The sequence below is a fragment of the Xiphophorus hellerii genome, chromosome 5 (genome assembly GCF_003331165.1).
Source record: "Xiphophorus hellerii strain 12219 chromosome 5, Xiphophorus_hellerii-4.1, whole genome shotgun sequence".
Classification (NCBI taxonomy): Eukaryota; Metazoa; Chordata; class Actinopteri; order Cyprinodontiformes; family Poeciliidae; genus Xiphophorus; species Xiphophorus hellerii.
In genome coordinates, this window is record NC_045676.1 from 26,127,236 (window position 1) to 26,153,376 (window position 26,141).

The 26,141-nt window shown below is 38.7% G+C and overlaps 1 protein-coding gene across 2 annotated transcripts in view; it reads right to left on the reverse strand.

Annotated features, from left to right (window-relative positions):
• Positions 1-26,141, reverse strand: part of prkcaa (protein kinase C, alpha, a) — a 166,268-nt gene that overhangs the window by 42,903 nt on the left and 97,224 nt on the right. For both annotated transcript variants that reach the window (XM_032562074.1, XM_032562073.1), the window contains exons 4-8: positions 19,378-19,489; positions 16,683-16,811; positions 4,055-4,211; positions 3,438-3,572; positions 2,887-2,980 (exon numbers count right to left, since the gene is read on the reverse strand). In XM_032562074.1, coding sequence (XP_032417965.1) covers positions 2,887-2,980; positions 3,438-3,572; positions 4,055-4,211; positions 16,683-16,811; positions 19,378-19,489 — 627 coding nt within the window. The remainder of the gene's footprint in view (positions 1-2,886; positions 2,981-3,437; positions 3,573-4,054; positions 4,212-16,682; positions 16,812-19,377; positions 19,490-26,141) is intronic.

Here is a 26,141-nt window from a genome sequence, read left to right on the forward strand (position 1 = left end):
CAACATGCCACTTTAAAATCTGTAGTGTCCAAACCCCCTCACTGTTACTATTATATTCTTGTCATAAAATGCTACTTCTAAGGCTAACTCGCTGCCAACTCTAATAAAATAATTGTTTTAGGTAAGCACAGCTTAATTAAAAATATAAACTTAGTAGCAGAAGTTCCTTTGAAAACTGCTTAAAAATGTGATTTAAGAGAGCAGAGATGAAACTATGGAAGGGCTCAAGCAAAGATTTACCAGTTGATTTGCACTGTGACATTTTGACTAATTAAATCAGACTCAAACTTTTTGGTGGGTAATATTACAATGTCAACAGAAGAATCTGGGCCTTTCAAACAGAAAAGAGAGGAGTTATAGTAAAGACATGTAACGTAACAGAGGAACCTGTACATAGTAGTTCTTCAACAGTTAATGAAAAATCTGCAAAAGGTTAGGCTTGCATTGTTTTAGAAAATATTATCACCAGCAGCGATACTTCACTGAGCCTGCCAGACGCACTGCAAACTGGATGAACGAGGATTCAATTGGGATTTTAGATGCTGCATTCATACACTGAAAAAATCCAACTGAGCAAACGGACAAATTTATCATTATTTAACTTCCACAAACTCCTTCGCAGTCACCAGCTGCGTTTCCATTGACCGTAAAATTGCCCAAATTGGAATTACGAAAATAAATTTGCTTAATGGAAACTAGTCAAGTTTTTCGATAGAAAGACGTTGCTCCAGGTTGAGGCAGTCTTTCGGCTGTATCGAAAATTTGTGCATTTCGCGAAACTGCAATGGGAACACTTTGTTTTCGTGTCACACGAGTCACATGATCAACAACAGGAAGTTACTACTGGAGGAAAAAGGACAAAGGAGACGACAGGAAGTGGTAGGAAGATGATGGCGCCGTGGTTTTTAGTGACTTATCGCGTGAACAAACTTATTCGCAGGTGATTTTAATTGCGTTTCAAATTTAATGGAAACACCACGATAGCGAAAGTGTGTCTTTTCTCGACATTAGAACATACTGACAGAGTTTTGGGCACATTAGTAGCGGAAACGCAGCTACTGTCTTTGAAGCGTGATTTCCTAGCAGTAAAATACAATCTAATTCATGTGGCAGCTGGGTGTCTTCACTGAAGAAACATACTAAAAGGTGGATGTGCTGACATAAAATAGAGATTTAATTTTTGCAACAAATATGACGGCTGTGGACACAAGAGTATAAAAGAGACAATGAGCTGCGTAAGAACATCCACAGCTACAGCTGCCACATGGTGAGTGAGCCAACAGCTGTGGAGCTCGGTGACAATCTGATAACCGTCCTGGACGTGATTCTGAGCTCAGGGCAGCTGGACCAATCATGGATGTGTGTGTGTGTGTGTGTGTGTGTGTGTGTGTGTGTGTGTGTGTGTGTGTGTGTGTGTGTGTGTGTGTGTAGGGGTGGGCGTGCGGTGTGTATCCTTTATTTAACCAGGAACAGCACATTGAGATTAAAACCTCTTTTCCAAGAGAGACCTGGCCGAGAAAGCAGCATAAAACACACGACGAGACGAAATACACAAACCGTTTCACATTTCATGAAAAATACTCTGCAGACATCACACAGCATTGGAGAGGTTACATGAGACACGTAAGCTGATGTCCCTGTCCTTTAAAGCCGACTTGAGTCGCCCCAAAGTTAAGGGGGCGACCACATTAAATCCCTCTGGATGTTAATCCAGGTGGCAGAAGAAGAAAGTTTAAATGCCTTTTTATGCAGTCCAGTTCTAACCCTTCCATCAAAGTAACAGTTACATTTACTTGAGTCACGTTTTGGAAGAAAAAAAAAAACCCTGTACTTTTATGAGAATTTTTTACTTTTACTTGAATAATTTTACTATGTATCACTACTTTTACCTGAGCAAAGTTTCTGGATTCTCTAGCCACTGAGAGTAACGTCACTGAATGAAGAACAAACGTGTTTTAACCAAAATTTCGCCAGACGCACCCCTGCAGCTTTTTGTTAAAGCTTCATAAGTTTTACTTTGAAAGAAATTGATGTGGAAAAGTGTTTCTTTTCCCTGACTTTATTATTTTGTAATCATGCAATTGATCTGAATTGTTTTCATCAAAATGACAAAATTTCCACACAACTTTATATCGTGGTCCGTCTGATGATGTAACTTTTAAATATGAAGTGATTGATGTTTTGATCAATCACTTCGTACTCGAGTATCTGCTTTACCAAATCCTCCTATTTGGTCTTACTGGAGTCATTTCTTGGACGGCTACATTTTACTTTTAGTTGAGTAAAAAAGTGCTGAAGTAGCCTTTTGACTTAGTGTGACAAACACTTTTTGCTTCGAAAAAACAAACCCAATTTAAGTTTCAAGTGAGAAATCAATTTGTCAATATTTTGATGAAGCAGAATAAACTGTTTGGCACTGGCTGCTCTACTATTAAAAATGTATTTTTAATGTTAGATATGTATATACAGCTCTGTAAAAAAAAATTAAGAGAACACTTAAAATGACCAGTTCTCTGATTTTACTTTATATAGGTCTACGTTTGAGTAAAATTAACATTATTCTTTATTCTATGAACGACTGACAACATGTCTCTGAAATTCCAAGCAAAAATGTAGCATTTACTTGCAGAAAACGATCAAAAATAACAACAAAGATGCAAAGAAAACAAGTTCATATTCGTTTAGAAACAAAAATACTAAAGGTTTTAATCAGGAAGAGTTCAGAAATCAGTGCAGTGGTCTCTTCGCTTTTTCCAGAACTGTACATGTGCAAAAGAATTCCCATGTCAAAGGACAAAGACATTAGCTGGAAAAATATCAACACGCTAAGTGACATAAAAAACTAACAGGAAAACAGAGGGGCGACTATTTTAAAGCGATCCTCACCTCAAATTTCTTCCTCAGTTCGTCGTTCCCATCATCCTCCACTGAGATGGGGACGTTGTAGTACTCCCCCTCCTCCTCACACAGCAACTTGAACCTAAAGAACCAGACACACGTAGGAAGAACAAAGAGGAAGGAAACACAAAGGAAAGAATTGAAATATTTAAAAAGGTAAGCAGCTATTCCTCCAATGATCTTAAACTGAGTAAATAAGCAAATAATAAAACAGACAAATTGATCTTATATTTACATTCTACTTTGTGCCAATATAGGACATAAAATACCCCAATAAAATGTAACTAAGTTTGGAGTTGTAACACAAAACAGTAAGCTAAGGCTGCATAACAGGAATAAGTACGAAATATTAGAAGAATGTCTGTGTAGAACAATTAAACTGCTAAGTAGAGCAAAAGTCACTTTCTTCAAATATAATTACAGTTTTTTACTTAATAAATATCGGAGTATTTACTTGGTGAGTAGGTTTTACAGCTTAAGGTTTCAAACTATTTTTGTTTACGGTTTACAGAAGCGATAATCAAGAATGCCAACATTACCAGCCGCAGGCAGGAGACTTCATGAGCTCCGACACGCCAAAGGAAAGGGATCCCATGAAGTCGTTCCTGGTGGTCCGATCCCAGTCCCACACTTCTACAGACAGCCTGCGATCTTTGTCCGAAGGCTTCAGCTTGCTGAAAAGCACATCATAATCATTGTGAAGTAAAAAAAGAAAAAGAAAAGGAAAAGGTACCAAGGTTTTCCCTAGAAAACTCGCTGAGCCCGGCGGTCATTCATCCAGCAGCCTGTCGTGTTTTTGAGTTAAAAAATGTTTAAAGTTGACAGGAAATGTGAAAATATCACTTGATAATTATGCGTTGTTGGAAGATCAATATCTGAACACCAACTATGGAGTCTTAAAAAATGCAAACATTTAAAAAGAAACTTAAATAAATAAGCAAAGCTAAGCCTGTTGGGGGCACAAGTAAAGCCTGGTGGCCCGCCAGGCTTATAATACACTGAGGGGAAACCCTGGGTACAAACTACAACTTCCTGATAACTAATTCCCTCTGAACTCCAGGATTACTTTAGGCAATGACAAGTGAAATTTCAGACACTGTCTTGTAGCTCCATGAAGGACAGAACAGAGAGAAGACGGTAAATAAACGGTGCTCACAAAACTATGGTCTCGTCCCATTTGGGGTTGAGGTTGGAGTATATTCTTTTGGTCTTCTGCTTGGTCTCGTTTTTAGGATCCGGTATGAGCTTGAGTTTGACGTACGGATCGGAGAGGCCGTTGGGATCCATGGGAATGAGGTTTTTGCCTTCAACAACTGAAAGAGACGAAGAATGAGGAGTAACGTTTAACCTGGCTGCTAAAACCAAGACGAGACAGCACACAGTAGATACGCAAATCTCAAAATTTACAACACCACTAATATTTTGTCAGATGTATTTTTTTGTGTGACATCCACTGGAAAAAAGAGAGAAAAAATAAATGAACACATTTTGATTTCAATCTTCTGATATCAAAAGTCAAGATTCTGTGCAGTTTTGAAGTTGCATAATTATTTCATCCTAGAAAATAGTCCTTCAAAGTCTAGAATGAAAATAGCATTCAAGTGAAGTGTATGTAAACTTCTGACCCGAAGGCTGTAATCTGAGCGAGTTGATCATAAGTAAGCATGCTGATAAAAAGAAGAGCTCATTATATTTGCACTTCCTCTCTTATCCACACGGACGTCCTGTTTAATGTTTAGCTACAGACCACAGGCTGGTCATGTCGGGAAAATGAAAAAACTGAATTTTAATCAACAGGTGAACATCTGTAAAATTAAATCGACAGATTCTCGATCAAACGACAAGCTGCAGCCTATGAGGATTATTCCTGCTTCTGAGCCATAAAAAGGACCAAACGAAGGGAGGCATTGTGGGAACAGTGAGTCAGACATGCAAGCTGTGTCATGCTTAAGTAGGCGAAGGCTCTCGTCTTGTCCTCCCATATGTAGTTATTAAGTAAACAAGGGCACACTGGGGACATTAGCGCTCCATTAGCGCTGAGATTTGGAGCACTGCCAGACATGCACTACACTACAGCACACACAGACATCTGCATACAGTCAGGTATATGTATACACACACACACACTCTGTGTTTATCGACACACATTGGACTGAAATTCCCTGCAGAAGCAACATGAATGCATGGCTGCGTGGTTGAACCGTGAGCCCCTGAGACTTCATGTCCCGTTACTGAGACATAAAGGGACCGACATTACATACATATAATACTTGGTATTATATTACACACTAAGTATTTTTGGTCTGGTTCCTGGTGCAAATACCTTAGCACACTTGAAATAAGACAAAACTAACTTACAAGCAACTGTTTAAATAGATATAGGAGCTAAAGTCCTAATCAGAGTTTTCCAGACAAAAATGCAAAAGAAACTTTTTGTGTTTAAGTTGTTTTTTTTTGGACTGTTGTAACCATTAAGCAATCTCCTCTTCAGTTCAATCTTGTAAGTGGAGATACATAGTTGATGTTACCATTACAAAATGACTTGCAATTAAGTGAGTAAGTATTGGCAAAGGTCAATGCAATTTTCACAGGTGAAGGTGGGTGGTTGTCAGCAGCTGCTGAAGGTAACTGAAAAAGTAACTGGTGATCTAACATAGTTACTTTCCAAATCAAGTAATCAGTAACCTAACTAAGTTACTTTTTCAAGGAGCAACCAGTAATCCGATTAAAGTTACTTTTTCAATGTAACTATGGCAACACTGGTTGTGAAAAAAATGATATGAGACGGATAATATGCAAACAAAATTCAACACATCCATCTTCTCCAAGTGCTCCCAGTAACAGCCAATCAGAGGCAGGAGGAGGGTCTTAGCGCTGTCAATCCTGACAGCGTTTACTCTGCTCTACACATAACATGTTTGAATGATTTCTTTTTCTTTTGGCACATGTAAGTTGATATCTTCAGTAGCTCTTACTCTGTACGTATTACAAGTTATTTTTTTTGCATACTTCAGATTCCAGCTGCAAATATGCAAAAGTCCCCGCCCCCGTATGATATTTAGAAATAAAACGGACATTGTTCAGATGGCTGTTATGAGGAACTGAGACAGAGAAATTAAACCAAGCATATTTTGGCTATGGACACAGTTCAGATTTAAGGGCCAAAATAGTGTCTACATGGCCGAGACAAAGCGCAGTAATCAATATAAAAGATTTCAATGATTGCATTGAAATCATTTTTAGTTGTGTGAAAGACAATGAAGTGATGCTGAAAACCTTTTGATGGCTCTACAGCAGGGGTGTCAAACTCCAGGCCTCGAGTTTCCTGTCCTGCAGTTTTTAGATGTGCCACAGGTACAAACCACTGGAATGAAAAGGCTTAATTACTTCCTTCCTGTGTAGATCAGTTCTCCAGAGCCTTAATGACCTAATTATTCTATTCAGGTGGTGCAGCAGAGGCACATCTAAAAGTTGCAGGACAGCGGCCCTTGAGGACTGGAGTTTGAGACCCCTGTTCTACAGACTGAATATATAAATTATCTGCCATATTTTAACTGTCTTGCAACATCTTGGGGTTTACTTGCTCACAGGAAACACAATTGGTGGTTATTATGTTTCCACTTGTCACCAGTAGGGGGAATCCCAGACTGTCTAATTCAGCTCAGACGGCACCGTGCATTGACTTTCTGAGATAAATCAAACAAAGTCGATGTGAGCGTGGAAGAAACGCTCTTTTCAACCCATCGTGCCTCACAGGGGAAACTGAGCGTTTGTGCCCTTTTCAAGCCGCTGACCCTCTCTCTTTAACCAATTAGTCAAAAATGACAACAAAAAAACCAAAAAGCTTTTAGATTTGTCATAACTGCTGACACTGCAAAAGAAATCCAATCTGCTCTCTATGAGATCTATAATTCCACTTGCGCATTTTTCTTCCACTGTTATTTTATCCTTTGCGAAGACGTGGTTCCCACTGAAACGAACGGGGCGCTCAAGTTCACGCTCGAAAAATGATGTCAAAAATGAAAATGCGCGTCAGCTGCTGTTCTGAGACACAAGGTGAAGCGAAACAGACAAAAAGAAGGACTGGCAAGCACTGGAGAGATGAAAGGTGGGTTCATGTGTTGAAGGCAGAGGAGAAAAGCTGAGAGGAGGGAGCTGAGGCAGGAAAACACAGTGGGAATACCAACAACACGACTTCTGGGAGTCTGGCAGCTGAAGTCCCTCAGCAACAAAGTTCAGCTGTTGCCCTGAACTCCGTGGGGACACTGTGGACAGGAACGTCGCCTGTATGTGTATTTATCTGTTAGTGTGACAGAGGGAGGGAGAAAAAAAAAATTCTACGTCTGGCCCACTGTGTCCCACTGCGCTCCCCGGATCATTTCTCAAATGACACATCTTCTCAAAGCTAAAACGCGTGAAAATTAATCTCTGAAGCTTTTGGGAAAGTTCTAGCAAGCTCCGATACTAAAATCGTCCCTGCGGTCTGATGTATTCTTGCAAAAGGCTTTATTTACGCAGTGGAAACGCTTGTGCAGAGGCAGAATAATGTCTCGTTCTCGGACGACGCTGCCCCCGAAACGTCAGCAAACAATAGAATTCAAAAGTGGACACATCCGTGGAAAAATACCAGGTTTTTAAAGATCGTAATAAATTATTTCAAGCTATCTTCAAAGTGACATTCATCATGTAAAGTTCAAATGGAAAAAGAAAGCAATCTGCTCTGAGGAAAATAAACAATTAGGCTTGTCACGATACATTGTGTATCGTGACAAGCCTAATTGTCACGATACACGATTTCATAATTCTGAAATTGTCAGAAAAATTATTGTAATAAAGGACAATGTTGTTGTTTTGAGGCCATTTTCAAGTTATAAAATGTTAATCACATAATAATGCAAGTTTGCCCTCTCAAAGACTAATAAACTTACATTTTTTTAAAGAACATTTAACACTGCAAGAGGAAGATTAAAAAAAGAAATAAATACAGCAATAAATACAGTAAATAAAAACCACACACAACCAGAACCTTAAATGAAATGAATTATTAAGTCTTTGTAAACAAAATTTAAAACATATCAATCATCTGAATGGAAATCATCAAGCTCTTTTTTATTCCATCATGTTACTAATTGATGAACTGGTTTATTGTGGCAGGCTTTTAAACGATGCTGAATTAACTGGGACACATAAACTTGCACGGCTTTGTACTATTAACTTCTTAAAACACATTTTGATTCAGTTTCAACATCGGGTCTGTTAGGAGGCAAATATTTTCCAAACCTGTCAGAATTTGAGAAACAACCACACCGCTCGTCAGGCGATCACTCAGATTTAGTTCTGGACTTTAGTGTTTTTGTTGAATGAAGCCATCGAGTCGGAGTGACACTGAAGAATTTACTCTGTTCTCACCTTTTGCTAAGTAGAAGAAACTTGGAGGTATAAGAACCAAAATTTACTAATATTTAGAACTTCATATTTTAATTTTACTTTGACAAAAAACCCCTCAATTTCTACCTTAACAAATTTACCCCAGATCAGGGTGACGCCATCTCCATGCTTCCCTGTGAGTTCGGTGTTTGGTGTCGTTTTTGTGTCAAAAATACATTTTGGAATTGTGACCGAAGTTCAACCACAACACATCTGACCAGACGGGTTTGAGAGATTTTAGCCAGGCACAGTTCTGTTTAGTAACTCTACTTCTTCTACCAGACACGTAGAGATTTTTGTCACACATAGAGAAAAAAAAAAACTGTCAACAAAATCAGCTCTCATTTATCTATAAGATGCATTCACTTGGATTGAAAAAGAAGCTACCGTCCTTCCTTCATCTGACTACAAGTAGATGAGTAACAATGCATAGAAAGCATGCAGTAAATAATAACTGCTCATTTTTACTGCTTGTGCGCTACTAATAATATCTTCTCGGCGTTGCCGACCCGCTGAAACCTCCCGGTCGTGCAGCCAAATACGCGCCGACTGCAGAAGCTAAAAAGTTACGAGCTGGAAAGATTCCGGCTCCACTTCCATCTCAAGTGCCATCGGCTGCGTCACTGCAACTCTGACTCATTGGAGAAAAATCTAATAACTGAATTTCTAAGTGAATTTTTCTCTTGGCCGAAGAGACTGCTGGATTCTGTGCAAACTGAATCGGACACTACAAAGAAATGGAAATTACTGCGAAGCAAGGCTGCCGAGTTAGCGCAGGCATGCAGAACGCTGGACGGCGATAGTCATTTGGAAACCGGCAGACTCCGCTCAAACGCCAGCGAGGAGCTTTGATGCAATCAGGAAAAAAAAATTATTTGGACAGAGACGGTAGCTCTACACCTAAATTTCAGTTTTTATTTTATTAGGGTTGCCGTATTATAGCTGATTTACCAATTTGACTGTAAGGACTGATGTACACTAGATATTGTATTTCCTAGAATCTGAGGCAGAAGTTGTTTTCTTTACAAAAAGAAATAAGTTTATCTTTTTTGTGTATGACTGAAAACTAGGATACTCAAGTACTGAGTAACTGATCAAAACATCAATCGAAATATAAAACTTAAGTAGTTTAGAGAACAAAATGAAAATAATTTACATGAATATCATAACTACAAAATAACAAAATCAGGCAAAAATAAAACTTTTTCCAAATCAATTTCTTTAAATGGAAATCTTATGAAAAGTCAACAAAAACAACATTTTACTCAAGTAAGAGTAGCGATACTTTATAATAAAGTTATTCGGGTGAAAGTAAAAACTACAATGCAGTAAAAATACTCCTAAGAGCATCTTTTCCCCAAAAAGTTACTCAAGTCAATGTAATTCTGTCCATAATGGATTAAGAAATATCAAAATATCCCTTAAGGATCTACATACACTACTTAACATGCTAACCATTTATTTTCTGGTCTAGTACACTTGAAAAAAGACTAAACTAACATGTCAGCATGAAATAAGACTTTATTTTAAGTCATTAATTCCTTAATAATGATAAAAAGGAGGTAGTTCCATTAGCAGATTATTTCACTTATAGCAAGACATTTTTCCCATGTTATAAGTGAAATAATCTGCCAGCAGCTCTTTTTCACCGATATTAAGGAGTTACTTACTTAAAACAAGCTCCTTTATCTTGCTGAAAAGTTATTTGTAAGTTAATAAGATATTTGCACTAAAAACCACACCGAAAATAAGATTTTGTGTTTTTGCAGTGCAATGCGGAGCTGTGTAACGCCTACCGCTCTCCCTCACAAATGGAAAAAAAAACTGCCTGCAGACTTCTACAGGTTTGAACTGTAACATCTGGGTCCTTAATCCAACTCTATACACTGGACTAGATAAATTATTTAAAATAAGGTGGTTTATAAATTCATTGTTTTTTCCCCTGCAAAACTGTGCAAATCAACAAGAGAGCAAAATGTATTTGTGTATTTATTAGCAGTTTCTCTCACAAGACCCAAAAGGAGCAAGCGGCTCCCGGAGGTTTCTGTGCATGTCCTCATATATTCCCCCCCAGTGTGAAGAATAAATGAGAAACTAAGGGGGGGAAAATGCCCTCTTCCAAATGAATATCCCTCCCTGGGATATTGGCTCTGAATAAATGAACAATAGTGTTGCTGAAACAAATACGAGGGTGGCTTTCTCAGCTCCACCAAACAGAGGAGAGATCTGTGTAGCAGTACAATATAAACAGCGGGAAACAAGCTGAGTCATGTCTATCCTCTAGCAAAAAAAACAAAAAAACATTTTGTCTTGCTGAGTTTCTCCCCAATTCCATTTCTCTCCACCCCAAACAACAACAGACTCTTACAACTTATGTCCTTTTTGGATTCTGTAAACTAATTTCTCTCTTTTTTTTATTCTGGGTGAGTCATTATTTAATTTAGCTATTTGAGTGTCTGTAGCCAAAAAGTCTGATTGTCTGGCCTGGAGTTCATGTATGGGGTTTTAAGACCAGCTGCTTCCCCTGGCATCCATGTCACTTCCTGCTAGACATTTTGGCTCTGGCCAGCTGATGACTTGGAGGCCGTCACTGAATGTGTGTTTTTCTGGTTTCACGTCCTCTTCGTTTTGTTTCACGGTGTCAAAAGTCCCCACATTTCATATCCGTCTTCAAGTCAGGAAAATGTTCATACAAAATACGGATTCCGGGGAAACTCGAGCAAAAATAATTAATAAGCAGGAGGAACTGTTTTTGAAGTAATTGCTTGCACTTGCTTGCAAGTTTGTTTCAATAAAATTACTTCAGAAATACGACTTTGTACATAAAATAACATTAGCCACTAACCACCTTAATCAAAAAGAAACTATTTTCAGGATTCATTTTTCTATTAACTCTCATTTGAACCAATTTCAGTTCAGTCAAACAGGATACAAACTGCTATTTGAAGCAAATTAAATTTTCATTGGTTTTTGAAAGAGTTTTTTTTTTTGGCTCAGCTGACCTATTAATCTTTTAATTTAATGAGAGGGGATTTTGAGTGAAATGTTTCCCTGTTTTGTGCTAGTTAAACCCAGGGATTTTATTTTCTTTAGGGGTATTAGAGTATAGGAGTAAATAGCAATGCATGGGACACTTCTCAGATTTTTGGGATTAAAGAAAATTTATTACGCTCTCATAAAAGGCAATCATAAAAGTCCAACGAGTTACGATGAGGTTCGTGGTTGCAGTGTGACAACAAGTGAAAAGTTCAAGTGGTTTGAAGACTGTTTGCAAGACACTGTGTCACTTTTATTCTGTAAAATCAGTTGTCTTGTTTGGTAGACACCCACTAAAACGTTCTGCCATTATTTATCGTCCATTATGAGCCTTTTCAACCCCAGGATTTTTGACAACTATATCAGGGATTCTTCAGGTTTCACCAACTCAAGTTCAAAACCTTACTAAGACCATTATGGATTCAATTTAAGACTCAAACAGAAATGTACAAAAGATGATCAACTGGCCATAAATCTGAACTTAGTGATGTTGGATGTAAAAAACCCAAAAGGAGCAAGCGGCTCCCGGAGGTTTCTGTGCATGTCCTCATATATTCCACCAGTGTGAAGAATAAATGAGATAAATTTGTAGGTGGCTAGCTACAAATACAGGTGTAGCTAGCTACACCTTTAGTAGCTAGCTACTAAAGGTGTAGCTAGGTGTAAGGTGTAATTAGCGTTAGCCTCGACCGCCTCGAGTCACAGAATGAATAAAGATGTGTGCAGGTGACTCAAACTTTAGCCTGACAGAAAAGTCCTGAGAAAAAAAATTTAATGGTTCTGCTACAACAAAATTTAAGACCTGTGTAGGGCTGAAACGATTCCTCGAATGATTCGAGTACCTCGATTATTAAAATTCCTCGAGGAAAATGTATCTGCCTCGAAGCTTCGTTAAATTATGTTTTATGATGTAGCGCACCGTGTTCCACCCGGATCATCATTTATGGAGGGCAGCGCTCTTTAAGGCTTTAATGTCAGATACATGGATTTGAGACTTTCTAAGGGTGTACGGACTCCCTGTTTATACGTACTGAGGCGGGTACACCCCAACAAACGGATTACACTTGTGTTGTAAAAACCGTCCATGATGTAAAGTTTCCTCTCTCCCCGTCATCCGCTACACCTTCTTGCTGCTCTGCATCTTCATGTAACACAATTCTGTTGGCAGGCCTGTCTGCAAGACATCCACAGCAGCTAATGAAATCTGAAATGCAATCTGGCCTGAGTGGGCCGCAGCCTGGGACAGCAGTTCTACACACAAACACCTACCCACAGACACAAGACCAATGAACACGAACGGGACAGCATGCATGAGCTCACATCAGGAATACGACTCGCCGTAGATCCTCGGTAATCAGTCGGTTTTGCACAAAGCAAACACGGAGCAGGTGATAATAGTGGTTCCCCTCCCGCCGCCTAACCAACGCACACATGCTTTTCACACTTCTATGGTCACACACACGCAGGTGTGAAATCAGCATGGAAGTTTTGGAAACGGACTATACACAGCGGTCTGTGCTTCAAGATGCGCATAAGGTTAAAGACACACAGCTTAAATCAGACATGTACTGTACATTCACCGTACAAAAGGTTTTTCTTATGCAGTGCGTGTAAAAACCTGATTTCATCAGTGGTTGTGCAGATTGCTGTCTAAGCACAGAGTAAAAAAAAAACAAGAAGAATGTTGTTCGGAGAGAAGAGCCAAGAAACCCAGAAGGATCATATTAGCGACTGGCTCTATAAACCAAACGAATGTGACTGTTTAAAGGAGGGAAAAGGAATTTGTCAACAAAAACTGCATTTTGCTCATATTAGTTCAGGCAGAACACGGACGGCTACATAAACACAAAACACTAAAACCTCTATTTGGATTCTTATGGCGATCTACAACTCCAGCTAGTTTTGCGCCTGCACAATGTTATGAAGATTCCTGCCGAGTGTCAAAGCAGCTTTGACCCTTCGGGGAACAAACACCAACAGCAAAAAGTCCCTCTGGAAAATGTGTTTCTGGGGGATCCTGTGGGTGTGTGAGTGAACTGGTGCTTTGTAAGTAAGACCAAGCGAGCTCCCTCCGGGTCGAAATGGTTTCAGGACACTTTTGCAAAAGGCATCTGCACGTTATCTGGCTTTGGAAGGCAAATATGTGTCCAAGAACGGCAGGCGACAGGTTTAACTTGATCTGATGCGGTGTTCGCATGTGTGACGCAACGTCAAACATCTACAGAGCTGTCAACAATCATGTTTATTTTTAGCATTTCACTGCCAGGTGTAAAGACTTATTGTTTTTAATCGCTATTATCTGTCTGTATTTTAAAAAGACAAATGTGGACTATGTAGAACTGAATGCTGAAATTAACTCCAGATGTTCCAGCAAAGTATCACATAAAGAGCTAGAACTTAACCAACCCAGGTAATTATATCCTTTTTATTTTCCTCTTTCGATAGGTTTTTTATTTGGTTGAATAATGCAGGTTTTATGTCACATTTAAAAAAATGGACAGAGAGTAACTTGCAGTAGTCTCAATTTTCTCAAAATTTAGGAACTTAAAATAGGAATGCACCGATCCACTTTTTTTTCTTTTTTTTTTACTTGCAATACGGATACAGATATCTGACGTTTAGTATCGGCCGATTAAAAAAAACCCAGCTGATTTGACTTTAAATGTTCACAGACATAAAAGTACTGAATTACAAATTTATTTGCTAACGCTGCAGCAGTACAGCACACTTAAATACACCAATAGCTTCACAAGCTTGGACAAAGATATAAAAAGGAGATTAATTTGTTCTGTCAGTAAAAGTAGAGTATGTCAGCCAATGTGAAATAAATAGTAAAGAAACAATAAGTTGACTACCTCAAACATTTAAATAATAAACTGAAACAGTTTATTTTTTTTTTACATATAAACAGTTTTCAAATGGTTCAGAAAGTGCACAGAAACTCTAAATATAACGTAAAATAAATAATAAGCCATGACTTTGTCTGAACAGACCAGCCCTCGTGGATCGGGCAGATTGTCAGCTCTAGATTATTTTTTATATATACATTTGGACCGATACAGATATAAATATCGGATCGGTGCATCTCTAACTTAAACACGATTGGCTCTTCAGTAATCCGTGACTGGAGTTTCCGAAATGACGGTAAACATTCAGTTGCACATCGCTGCCTCGTTCATCCATTGAAATGTTGGCCAAGGTAAGTGTCCAAGGCCACCTTGCCCTTGAAGAACTGTGCAGAATAAACCAACCACTTGTACAGCAAACGCATACAAATGTCATTTTTTCCCCCTCCTCTCTCAATTAGTCGTTTCCTAACATGTACCGTAAGCCACGATCATACTCCGTTCTCCTTGCTGCCTCTGCTGACAATTCGATCAGTCGGTGAGGTTCAGAGCCAGGGCCCTGCAGTGCACTGACCCCTGTCTGCCAGTTAATTGAATGATAACGGGTGCTCGCCGTCAGCTCCATGCCGTCCCTGTTGTTCAAGCAAATGTGCTAATGCTCTATCATTACAGCTGACTGATCTACAGCCCCTTACAATAAATAGCAAAATGGCTTCTTCCAGGAGAATCGGGCATCAAACCTTCCACTTCCTGTGGAGGTTTTGCTCGTGTATGAGAAAAATAGGAACTAAAAATGTACAACTTAACGAACGGGTTGGCGAGTCACGTCGCAAAAGAGCTCCATATTTCTTCCGCTCCAATTCTTGTTTTTGATTTCTGTATTTCACCTGCGCCGATTAATGTGAGATACGATTGTATAACGTAAAAATAGTTCCTAAAATCTTTACCGCAATCAAACATGAAGATGATATGAATGTAGCTTAACACACAACAGCAGCAACATTTGAAAACGCACTCCAGAATCTTATAGAATCATTTGACTCCATAAAAATGCCATTAATAGTGCCTCATTGAATCTTTTAATAAGCTCTGTAGGTGTTTTGTTAAAAAAACACAGGCATCAGTGACTGAAATGACGGCGACAGCCACAGATTTGCTCACACAGAGTAGACGTCAAATGCCTTTTGATTGCAAAGCAGTTTATGAGGAAAGACGACAGATTCTGGTTTTAGAGTAATTACTACAAAGCAGAAGCTAAGGGACGCACCAAGAAATCTGTTGATGACGGTTTAGTTTGGTATTTAAGTCCTACTGTGTCTGCACTCAAGAAAAACTTTGTTAATGTCAGGAATATTAGATACATATCAGATAAGTACTCTAAAGAAATAAAAAAGGCACTTTATAATTTAAAATGTTGCAATATTGACAGTCAAGACGAACTTTAGAATGGGCAACATCTAATGTGCTTCTCAACATAAATTTGACATATTTACATAAACATTTCTGTTAGAGTGGATCATTAAAATCATCATTATAAATATAAAATATAAAAATGAAAAAAAAAAAAGATTAACCAATGTTTTGGCCTGACTGACCCAGTCCGGTTGGAAACTAAAAATGTGATCCATCCGATCAGTGAACACACTAGGCCACACTCTTCTGTGTGGAAGTTATTGGGGGACTAAGACCCAAACTTAGCCATTTTCCATTTCAAGTGTTTAAAAATGAAAGAGAAAGCACAAAATCAAGGAAGGAAGGTACCCGAAAGGAATCTGTATTTTGAACAAAACATATGTTAGTCGTTCATTTATTCACTGCTAGCCACGTTAATTGTGATAGTCGATAACAATATGATGCTGAAGATGGCTTAAAATGTCAGCTCAATATTTTTTTTTCTTTGTTTCAAACCTGGTTCTAACCCACATGGTGAAGTATTGCCTTCAATCCTAAGATATATACTGTAGGTAAAGATTACTCAGAGAGGAGGGTTTCATTATAACGTTTATGAAAGTTACTTAAATCAGAAGGTTTAAGCTTTACAAGTGTTAAAGGTCACAAGTTAGCAATACACCTCAGACTGGAGGGTCTTTTACAGAAATACATATTTCAAGCACTCAGTTTGCTTTTAGTTCCATCAGCATCACTGTGCATCACGAAGCAAATTGTGGTAGTTTAAAAAGACAAACAGGCCACAAAATGGCTGCTGCTGAAAAAGAGGTAAGGCAGAGGAAAGTGCAGTTCAGGCTTATTGGAGGAACCAAATTGATTCTTAATGTTTATGTGAGATTAGACAACCAGGAATTTGAGACAAAAATAAAGGGTTTAAATCCATCGGAGCTTACAAATTCAACTAAAAAAAAAACAACAACAACAAGCTGCACAAGCAACAAGAACGTTTTTAATCAATTTATATTTGCTATTCAAGCCCATTGAATTCACCGAGTGCTAAAAGAGAGGGAGGGTTCCAGGCCTTACCTTTGACCTCCAGCTTATCCCCGCTGACCACACATTTCAGGTAAAGGCGGCCTCTTCTTTCGGTGTGATCCATTCCGCAGAGGCTGGGCACGTTCATGACGCACTGCTTGTGGACGTTCATGTCGCAGGCTGGAGGGGCAACACAGAGGAGACGAGGGATCAGGGTTTATGCGGCAGGCTGAGCCGACACCGCTGTGGAGTTTTCATGAAAATGTACGGCAATAAAACTGGCTTCGCAACAAAAATGGGACAAAACAGCAATTTACAAAAAGCAATCTGTTCACCTGTGTGTCTTTTCATTTTGTTTTATGTTTCAGCGCTGTGTGGAGGAAACAAAAAAACACTTCCAGGTTTACTTTAGCCACTTCTACGCCTGTTTTTGCTGACGTATTTCAATCTCGTTTCGAGTTCGGAGAAGGATTGTTCTTGGGGAAGCTCGAGCGTGAGGTAACAAGGTTACGACCCAAAGTCGTTGCTGTGATGGTTGCGCGCACATCCTGCCGGTCGGGCAGCTGAGCCGACGCCCCTCCCTTCCCTCCTTCCTCCTCGTCGGGGATTGAGAGCGATTACGTCGCCGTGTCACTCGGTCAGTGGGATAAAAACCATGAAAAACAGCTTCAACAATCTCCAGTAGGATATTTTACCTCCTACTGATTAATGGCTGATGGAAAACACTGCAGCACAATTTAAGACAAATGGTCTACTGATATACTGGGGAGGCATATTGAGGCAAATAAATACATTTGAGAACCATTTATATTGTATCATTACACATGCAAACCTAATAAATAGTAAAAAAAAAAAAACATGAGCATGATTGACAGCACTAAGACCCTCCTCCTGGCTCTAATTGGTTGTTTCTGACCACAAGGAGGAGCCAGAGGAGATCAACGTTTTTTTTTATGTCTCTTAGAGATTGTGACAGTTTTAAGAAATATAATGTTTATAAAAGTTATATACTTTAATGTGCCATTTTTTTTATTTTGCAAAGGAATGGAAACATATTTAGTGATTTTGGTCTCTGTCAGGATCTCCTGTTGCCAATTTCAAAACATCTAGCCAACCTCAAGTAGGAGCTGAAAAGCACACTGGCAGGAGTCACAACTTCTGTGTGAAACACTCCAAGCAAGCCAAGACAAGGGGATTTCTGCAGCCTTTCATTTTACTGCCAGGTTTAGTATCTAGGCAACAATATGCACAACTAATAATGCTGCTGCACGAGTTCACAACTTACTCTGAGAGTTGTGATTCAGTCGTTTTATCTCAGAGGATTGACTTCTTTTGACCTGATTGTTTAGCCCTATTTGGAAGTCGATCTCTGTTTCTGCAGATATTCTGTTGATCTGTGTTAGTGCATAATGTCTGATTTCCGAGTTTGGTATTACAAGCCCAGTACCCCCAATTTTAAGTGAGACCGGCCTGCCCCTTGTCATTTTCAGAGAAGAAACCTTTTTCGGGTTTAAAAGTCTCCTCGCTTGTAATCGTATTGGTGCTGATTGTCCTAAGAAGCAGCAGATTGTTGTGGAATTTGTTGCTCAGACGGAGGACTTCGCGAGTCTCATCATGTTGGGAAGCAATGAGCCCAGCCATTCAGCCTCAGCAACAATGTTTAGGAGGAATGCTGCTCCGAAAACTTGCTTACTGGTCTATAAGCGTAAATGTTTATGCAATGCGAATCAACGCATTCCTGTGACTACCAGCTCCTTTACGATGGGAAAATATGCATTTAGAAAGATTTGGGTCGCAGAGTTTGCTTAGTAGAATCCCTCGCTAGTAGCTTTTCTTTAAAGCTTACTATGTGCTTTAGCAAGGCGTAAAAAAATGTATGAAGATACAGCGGGAACCAAATGTTTACTCTTTTATACCGTCTATAAAAAGATGAAGCCTAACTTTTTTCTGACATCAAATAAGACTCAGTGTTTTCCGTTTTAGGTTATATATGGTAATCAAAATTACTTCCTTTTGCTAAGTACAATCATGTATACATATTACTTTCTTTAAGGTTGCACGTATTTAGTGCAGAGTTGCCTCTTCAGCTGAACAGCAAGGGTTGGATGTTTTTGGATATCCTTCCACAAGCTTCTCAATATTTTTGCTGGACTGTCCTTGAAGAAAAACAAAATGGTTGTGTGTCTTTTTATAAAATATCTTAAGTCGACTGTGAATGTAAAAGCACTTAAATTACATGTTAGAACTAAAAAAAAAAAAAAGAAATTCTGCTGACAAAGTGAGATTTTACTTACTTTTTCAGGTGTGTTAACCTAAAGTAACCTGGAAGACTAAGAAGTTGTGTTTCATTACGCCTTAAATTGGAATCACCAGTCAATCGATTTCCAGTAATTGATTGATTGCCAATGCTGTTACAAAAGTTTTGCCATTTCGCAAAGTGAATCTCCGTTTCGTGACTTCAGTATGGATAGTCAAATAGTCTAAGCAAAAAATAAGTGTAAAGCTTTTTATACCACAAGTTCTTCATGTCAGGTTATAGTTGAACATCAAACTTCCTACCAGAATCTGTGCAGGACTATGACTGCCTACAAACATAAATCTCATCTGAGGACACATGTAGAGCTAATTTCTGCAAAACATCGAGAATGAATTTAAAAATCATAAACCTTGTACATTTAAAACTGTACAGTATAACCAGATGTCCTTTCCTGTCAGAGTTTTTAGAGTTTATTTAGTCTTTACTCACAGTCACACTTCATGCCCTGGTGGATGAGACCGTAGAGCAGAGAGCCGCAGTGATCACAGAAGGTGGGGCTCCCATAGGTGTGGATCTTGAACTTATGCTTCGTTCTGGGATCCTGAAGAGAGAAAGATATTGTTAATATTCAGTCAAACTGATCAATAGGATCAAACATGCCTCCCTTTATTTCTACGTCCACTGCGTGATTCATTAACGCAAGTCGAATCAAGGATAAATTGTTTCATGTCTCGTTTTGCACAGCGTACCTAAAACATTTCAGGTATTCTTCCTCCGAGTTTGAGAGTCGCGCATTCTACATTCGGAGAGAGCGACGTCAGAATGGACGGACTGCATCGAACGCGTCGCTCTGTGGGGGATTTCAAATCGACTTGAAGTGGAAGTCAATCAATCTGGAAGAACCGAGTGGCAAATTACAGCCGAGGAGTTTCCTCTCCTTCCTGCCTTGATCGCATCAGCAGGTGAGGAGGCTGCGGCTGATGGTTTGAATTCAAAAGCAGCAAAAGCAGCAAAATGAGCGAATTTCAATGCGGCTCACACTCTCAGCAACATGAATCATTAACAAACTCTCCTTACAAAGGAAAAGCCGACACATTATGTCTTTTTAGAGCCACTATACCCAGCAAAAGGCTTTCTAGGCTTTCACAATGAATACCATGAAAAGAGCAAAACATTGCCAGAGTCGAAAGTAGAAACGGACTATTTTAGTTCTGTTACAATGTCAGAAGACTGAGGTGAATGACTCATGCGGCGTATTTACCGCCTTTCGTGGATAAATTGTAAATAATCTGCGTTTGTGTGCGAAGTCATCAAGGCCATCAAAGCCCTTCACTCATCATTTGCCTGCATTGAGCTGCTCCAGGCTTTTCGTATAAATATTTGATCAAAGTGTGAAAAAGCATTTAATGAACAGAGCTGGCACACAAATGAGTTCCTGACACATTGCTCCACAAACTGCTGAGATTTCATGGGACAGAGCAACACAATCCTGAGGCGGACGGAAACAGATACAGGTTGTTTTTGTTTGTTTGTTTGGGTTTTTTTATTTTTTATTTAATCTAAACTTTGTATGTGTTTGTATTCAATATTTAGAGATAGTTGTTGCCCAGTTTTGTGGTGCCATTTGTTCACTAGTGTAGTAAATCCTTCACTGAACGGCTGTACATGCCGAAGTCATAACTCCGAGAATTCACTAATTAGGAGGAATCTGAAGGTTTGTTCCACACGCACTGCACACCACACTTTTCAGGCTTTTACTCGGATATAAGAGTTTGAAAAACAAGACGGCCCACGCCGTGAAATGCATCACAATATTTCATGGCGTGGGTGTAAATATTTTGCAAGGCAATATTTCTTAATCTTTAAATCAAATTCATATAATAAACTGCTTATTTTAAGTTGTAGGATCTTCCAGCATGGGGTGTGCGTTTATCATATCGTTTATCATTAATCGTGATAAGTTTCTTATTATGACAAGGATTTTGATTTAGTGCTGAAATGATAAAATCAAATGGATGATGTTTAAAAAGAAAACTGTCAGGATTGTCAGGATGGTTAACATTGCTCTTTTATCAGCGGTTTGTTCGAAACGGTTATGGAAAATATGGTCAAATGTAGTTTTTTGTTTTTGTGCAGCTTTGTCACACATTTTAATGTGACTGGTGTCCCAAAGAAGAGCATTACCAATTGGAATGGTTTTCAAAAAACGTCATCTGTGCTTGTGAGGCTGTGATTGCTGTGTCAGAAATATACAGTTGCCTAAAAACGAATCACTACATAGTTTCTATCATCGCTTTTAGCGTTATCATGACAGTACCACAAAATACCGTGATGACACTTTAACTTCATGTCGCCCAACCCCAGTACTGTACAGCTCTTAGTGTGAGTTAAGGTATTTATACAGCTTCTTGTTGGTTTTCATTATTTATGTGTTCCAAAAAGAATGCTAAACCCGACCCAATGGCATTTGGGTCAACATTGCATAGGGAGGGTAATTATCGGTCGCAGCTGACTGGTGTGAAAGAGTGACTGACTACAAACAGTCAGTCAGCCACGAAGTTACATCGACTAGCAAACAAAATAATAATGTCAAAGTTTAGGTTACAAAAGGAGACATGACGGCGAGAGAATTTGTTCACGTTGGGGCTTAAAAGATGACTGAGTGAGTAGCAGAGTGCAGGTGAAGTAAATGAAAATAAAATGATTTCACACACAAAAATATACAACGTTTCACACTTTGGAAAATAAATTAAGTGCAGGCCTTAATCCCACCTGCAGGGCCTGCATCCATTGTCAATGTGGATGATTTGGTTATTCAAACGAGGATGTGTTTAAAATACAGAGAAATATTTAAATCCGGTAAAAACAGGCAGACATAAACAAAGATACTGAAGAGCAGCCGGAGGTGAAGTATTTGCATTTAGATCACAGAAACGATAAGGAAGGTGAAATTAATCCGTATTATAATAAGTGACACTCTACGGTGTGGAAAAACGCCACTAAGCAACACAGAAACTTAAAACATCTAAACTGAGCAACGCTGCTCACGATTTAGGTTTGTTGAGGTGAGATGAAATTTTATTTTTCTGTAAAAACAGTATCAGTTTAAACAAGCGCTGCTAACCCATCCCTAGGTAAATATTGGTGTTGAAAAGAGCTTGTGGGTTATTTTTTTATGGGATATCTTAAACAAGCGGTGTCCTCCCTTTTTAATGCCTGCAAAGGAAAACACAGAGTCACGCAGCAAACAGAAAACACACAGAAAGGTGTGTGCTAAACTGAACTAAACTAAACTAAAAAGTGAGGAATGCCAGGTAGAGTGAAAATGACTGAAGCTGTAGCTGCAGCACTTACTGACTTAGCACAGTATACACTCGTTGTGGCATTTATAAAGTAATTCATTTTAGTGAAGCACTCTTGAATGAAGAGAATAATGAAAGCTGACTCCTTTTTAAGTGCTGCCTCGCTCACTCACATTTTTAGTGCCCTGCGAATCTCTTTTTCAAGAATCTAGAGAACTAATACGTTCTTTCACTGTTAAAAAACAACGTACGCTGTAGTCCGTATTCACTCTCCAACGCGAAACAGATTTAAACATAAAATAAGTCGCTGCGTAGGAAAGCAGTGGAGCAGAGGCTCACCTTGTAGCTTTAGATAGATCTTGACCCATCTCTCCAACATGGCAGTCATTTATCAGTTTCATGTCAAACTCTTTTTCGTTTTTGGCCGTCATGAATGTGCTCAAAGGATCAGTTGAGGCAGAATGTATTTATAAACCATAAACCAACTGTTAAAATATTAATAAATACTTGTTTCTGCATTTAATGGATACTTTTCAACATCTTTTCACCCTGATGTAATTTGACACTACAGGAAAAAGCAATGCTTTATTGTGATTGATAAAATACTATTTCAGCACACAACTGTTATCTTGAATGCTATTTATATGTGACCTTCTATATTCTAGAGGGCCACATAAAAACTTATGGCGAGCCAGATTTGGCCCCCAGGCCTTCAGTTTGTCATATATGTCTTCAACTTAACCTAATTTTGTCACATTAAAACTGCAAACTTGTAATATTTCATTGGGATTTCAGGCTGCGTCGTGCACACAAAGATGTGAATACTTGTAAAGTGAAAGGGAAACAATGCATGGTTTTAAATTGTCTTTTTACTACCATAAATCTGAAAAGTGTGGTGTGCATTTGTATTCGGCCACCGTTTACTCTAAAATCCAGTACAAACCACTGGGTTCAGAAGTCATAAATTTGTGCTTCTTCTTGTTATTTCTTTTTAGGCAACTTTAATAAACAAAACAAATTATAAAGACTAAGAAACACACAAGACGTGCTAGTGATGAGATTGTGGAAAAGTTTAAAGCAGAGATGTTGGATGTCAGCGTCTCACAGAGATGTTCAAATCTTTGCAGTGTGAGTTTTCAGCACAAGTCACTCCTGAGGCTTTACTCCTTCACTGGACAAATAGATATACAAATATATAAATAAATATAATAAATATAATAAATATACAAATGCTTTGTACTTCCATCTCCCGGTTTTCAATTCCTGTCGTCCTTGTAATTTGTTGTAAATTGTACTGTTGTTTGTTTTTTTTTGCCTTCTACGGAAACACAAAAGCTCAACGACTCGAGCGCCGGTACAAAAACAAGAAATGACATAACATCTCCTCAAAGCTTTGATTCAAATCATATTTATGTGCCCTTTTTTATTAAGGTCTGAAACAGTTCTGCTCTTTTGGCAAGAAATGTGTAATTACTAAATCCAACAGGGCCTGTATCAGATCGGACAAAGACAGAAAGGGGGACTGCAGATGGGAGAGGCAGAAAAAGACAAGACAGCAGGAGAGACTCGCATGGAGCCACAGACAGCTGATCCTGAAGGATTATACTCCTGTCTCCTCCTCCCTAACCTTTGTGTCCTCCCATCAGGGATGAATTAGTTATGGCAGCTGAGAACAATGCCGAGCTGCTGATGAACCATAAATTTCTGACAAATGCCATTTGAGCCTTTTAAGGGGGTGAAAGATGGTTTAAGGGTTTGTGGATGGTGGAAAACTCTGACAACACAAAGCAAGAGTGATTGCTGGTCAACTGTACTCGAGCCTAAAGAGACACTTTATTCAAATTCAATTCAAAAATAGTTTTTTGATCCCAAAAGGAAATTAAATGTTGTTGTTCTTTATCCCTACAGAAGCAGTTAAAACTACTGCATTTGATCAGGAAACAGACAATTAATCTAAATAGATCATCTGCTAAGTGCCATGTTGTTGTATGAGCATTAATCGGTGTAATATTCTCTGCTTAGAAGGAGATAATAAGAAAATTAATGCTATTTATCCATATATACACACATTTCTTTCCCACTATTGAAATATATGTGTTTAACATATCAGACACAGCTCCTAGGCAACGGATGGTCACCTTAAAAATATTTAAAACTAAACATTATTTGAACATTTAAAATGTATATATTTATGACTTGTTAGCCTAATAAACCAATATTACAAAATACAATTAATTTTCATATGTTTACATTTGAGTACTAAATTGGATTGAACTATGAGTTTATGTCGGATAAATAAATCCAAAAGGGTTTTCTTTAGTCACATTGCTTATTGAGAGACGTTGGTATATCTAAAAACTAGTTTGACGAGCTTAGCTAAGTGCCTTCAGAGCATGATTAACCCTCTGAGAGGATGTGGGCAATAAAACATTTTCGGCATTCATGTCGGTTCTGAACTTTGTAGCATTTAAAAGCATTTCGGGTCAGAGTTCTTGTACTTTTGTAGGGAGTTCCACCTTTAACCTACACGAACATTACACAACATGGTTAAAGTTGTTGCTTGACTGAAGCGGCGGTCACACCTCACCGCGGACGTTAGAAAGTCTTAAAAAAAAAACACTTTTGTACCTGGATCAAAGAGTGAAAAAGTAAAGCACATTTTGTCAAACATCCTGATGTTTCATAAGAATATGTGGTTATCCACAGTGTGAGAATACTGGGATGATGGGTGCAAAATATGAGCTGTTGAATCAGAACAGAATGAGTCATATTTCCAATGATGTCATCACCCGATGACCGCCTAATGTGGACAAAAGCTAAACATTTTATGCATTATCTACCGGTTTCCTCAAGCGGTCAAGTAACTATTAGCTTCTCAGTAATGCCAGCTAGTCCGAGCATTCGGCATGTTTAGGAGAAAAAATCTTTGTAATTGTAGAGGGAACATCTGCAGAGCTTAGCATGATATAAGGTAATGTTGTTGCCAGGTAATTGCTGTGATATTCTTGGTAGCACTTGGGTAAACTTGGTAACAATGTCAACTATACAGAATGTGGGCTCTGTAAGTTGGAGGAACTCGTGTCACAAAAATTTCCATTTACGAAAAAAAAAACTATACCAGTCAGGGTTAATAGAGATCAAATTGTGATCACATGGGTGCTAAAAAATACAAGCTGGAGCATTACATTTTAGAAACCAAGTATCTTGTATTTAGACAGCTAGCTATCTAGCTAGCAAGGTAGCTAGCCATATATCTGTCAAGCTGTCTAGCTAGCTATGGAGCTAGCTATATCTCTATCAAGCTATCTAGGTAGTCAGATATAAGCTTTCTATCTATATAGCAACAAGATAGCTTAATAGACATAAATATTTCTGAGAAATTAAGTCATCTGTGTGTGTGTGTTGTTATGTATGTTTTGCTTTTATGTATTTATTGGGGCCTGCCATGCAAAGCAATGGCAGGAACCTATTGCTATTCTCCCAAGAAAGGTTTCTTTAATATTATTGGGGCCTGCCATGCAAAGCAATGGCAGGAACCTATTACTCTACACCCAACAAGCGTCTCTTTATTATTGGGGCCTGCCATGCAAAGCAATGGCAGGAACCTATTACTATTGTCGGAGAAAAGCGTCTCTTTAATCTTTATTTTTCTTCCGTAACCGTTAATGCGGCTCATACCGCTGCGTGCACACCTACAAATGAGGTATCAAAACGTGCAGAAAATTCACGCCATTGGAGCTATTACTTTTGGTGGGATTCGGGGTTAACATGGCGACATAATTCGCAAAAAACTACGAAAAAAACCCCATTATAAGTCAATGGGAAAAATCCTAGAAATACCCTATTTTTGAGGATTTTCTGTGTCGTCACGAATTCACGTAGAAATGCCATTCAAATTTCATTTTGTAGATACGTCTGTGATCTCTTCGAAAGTGAAGACGGCTCGTCGAT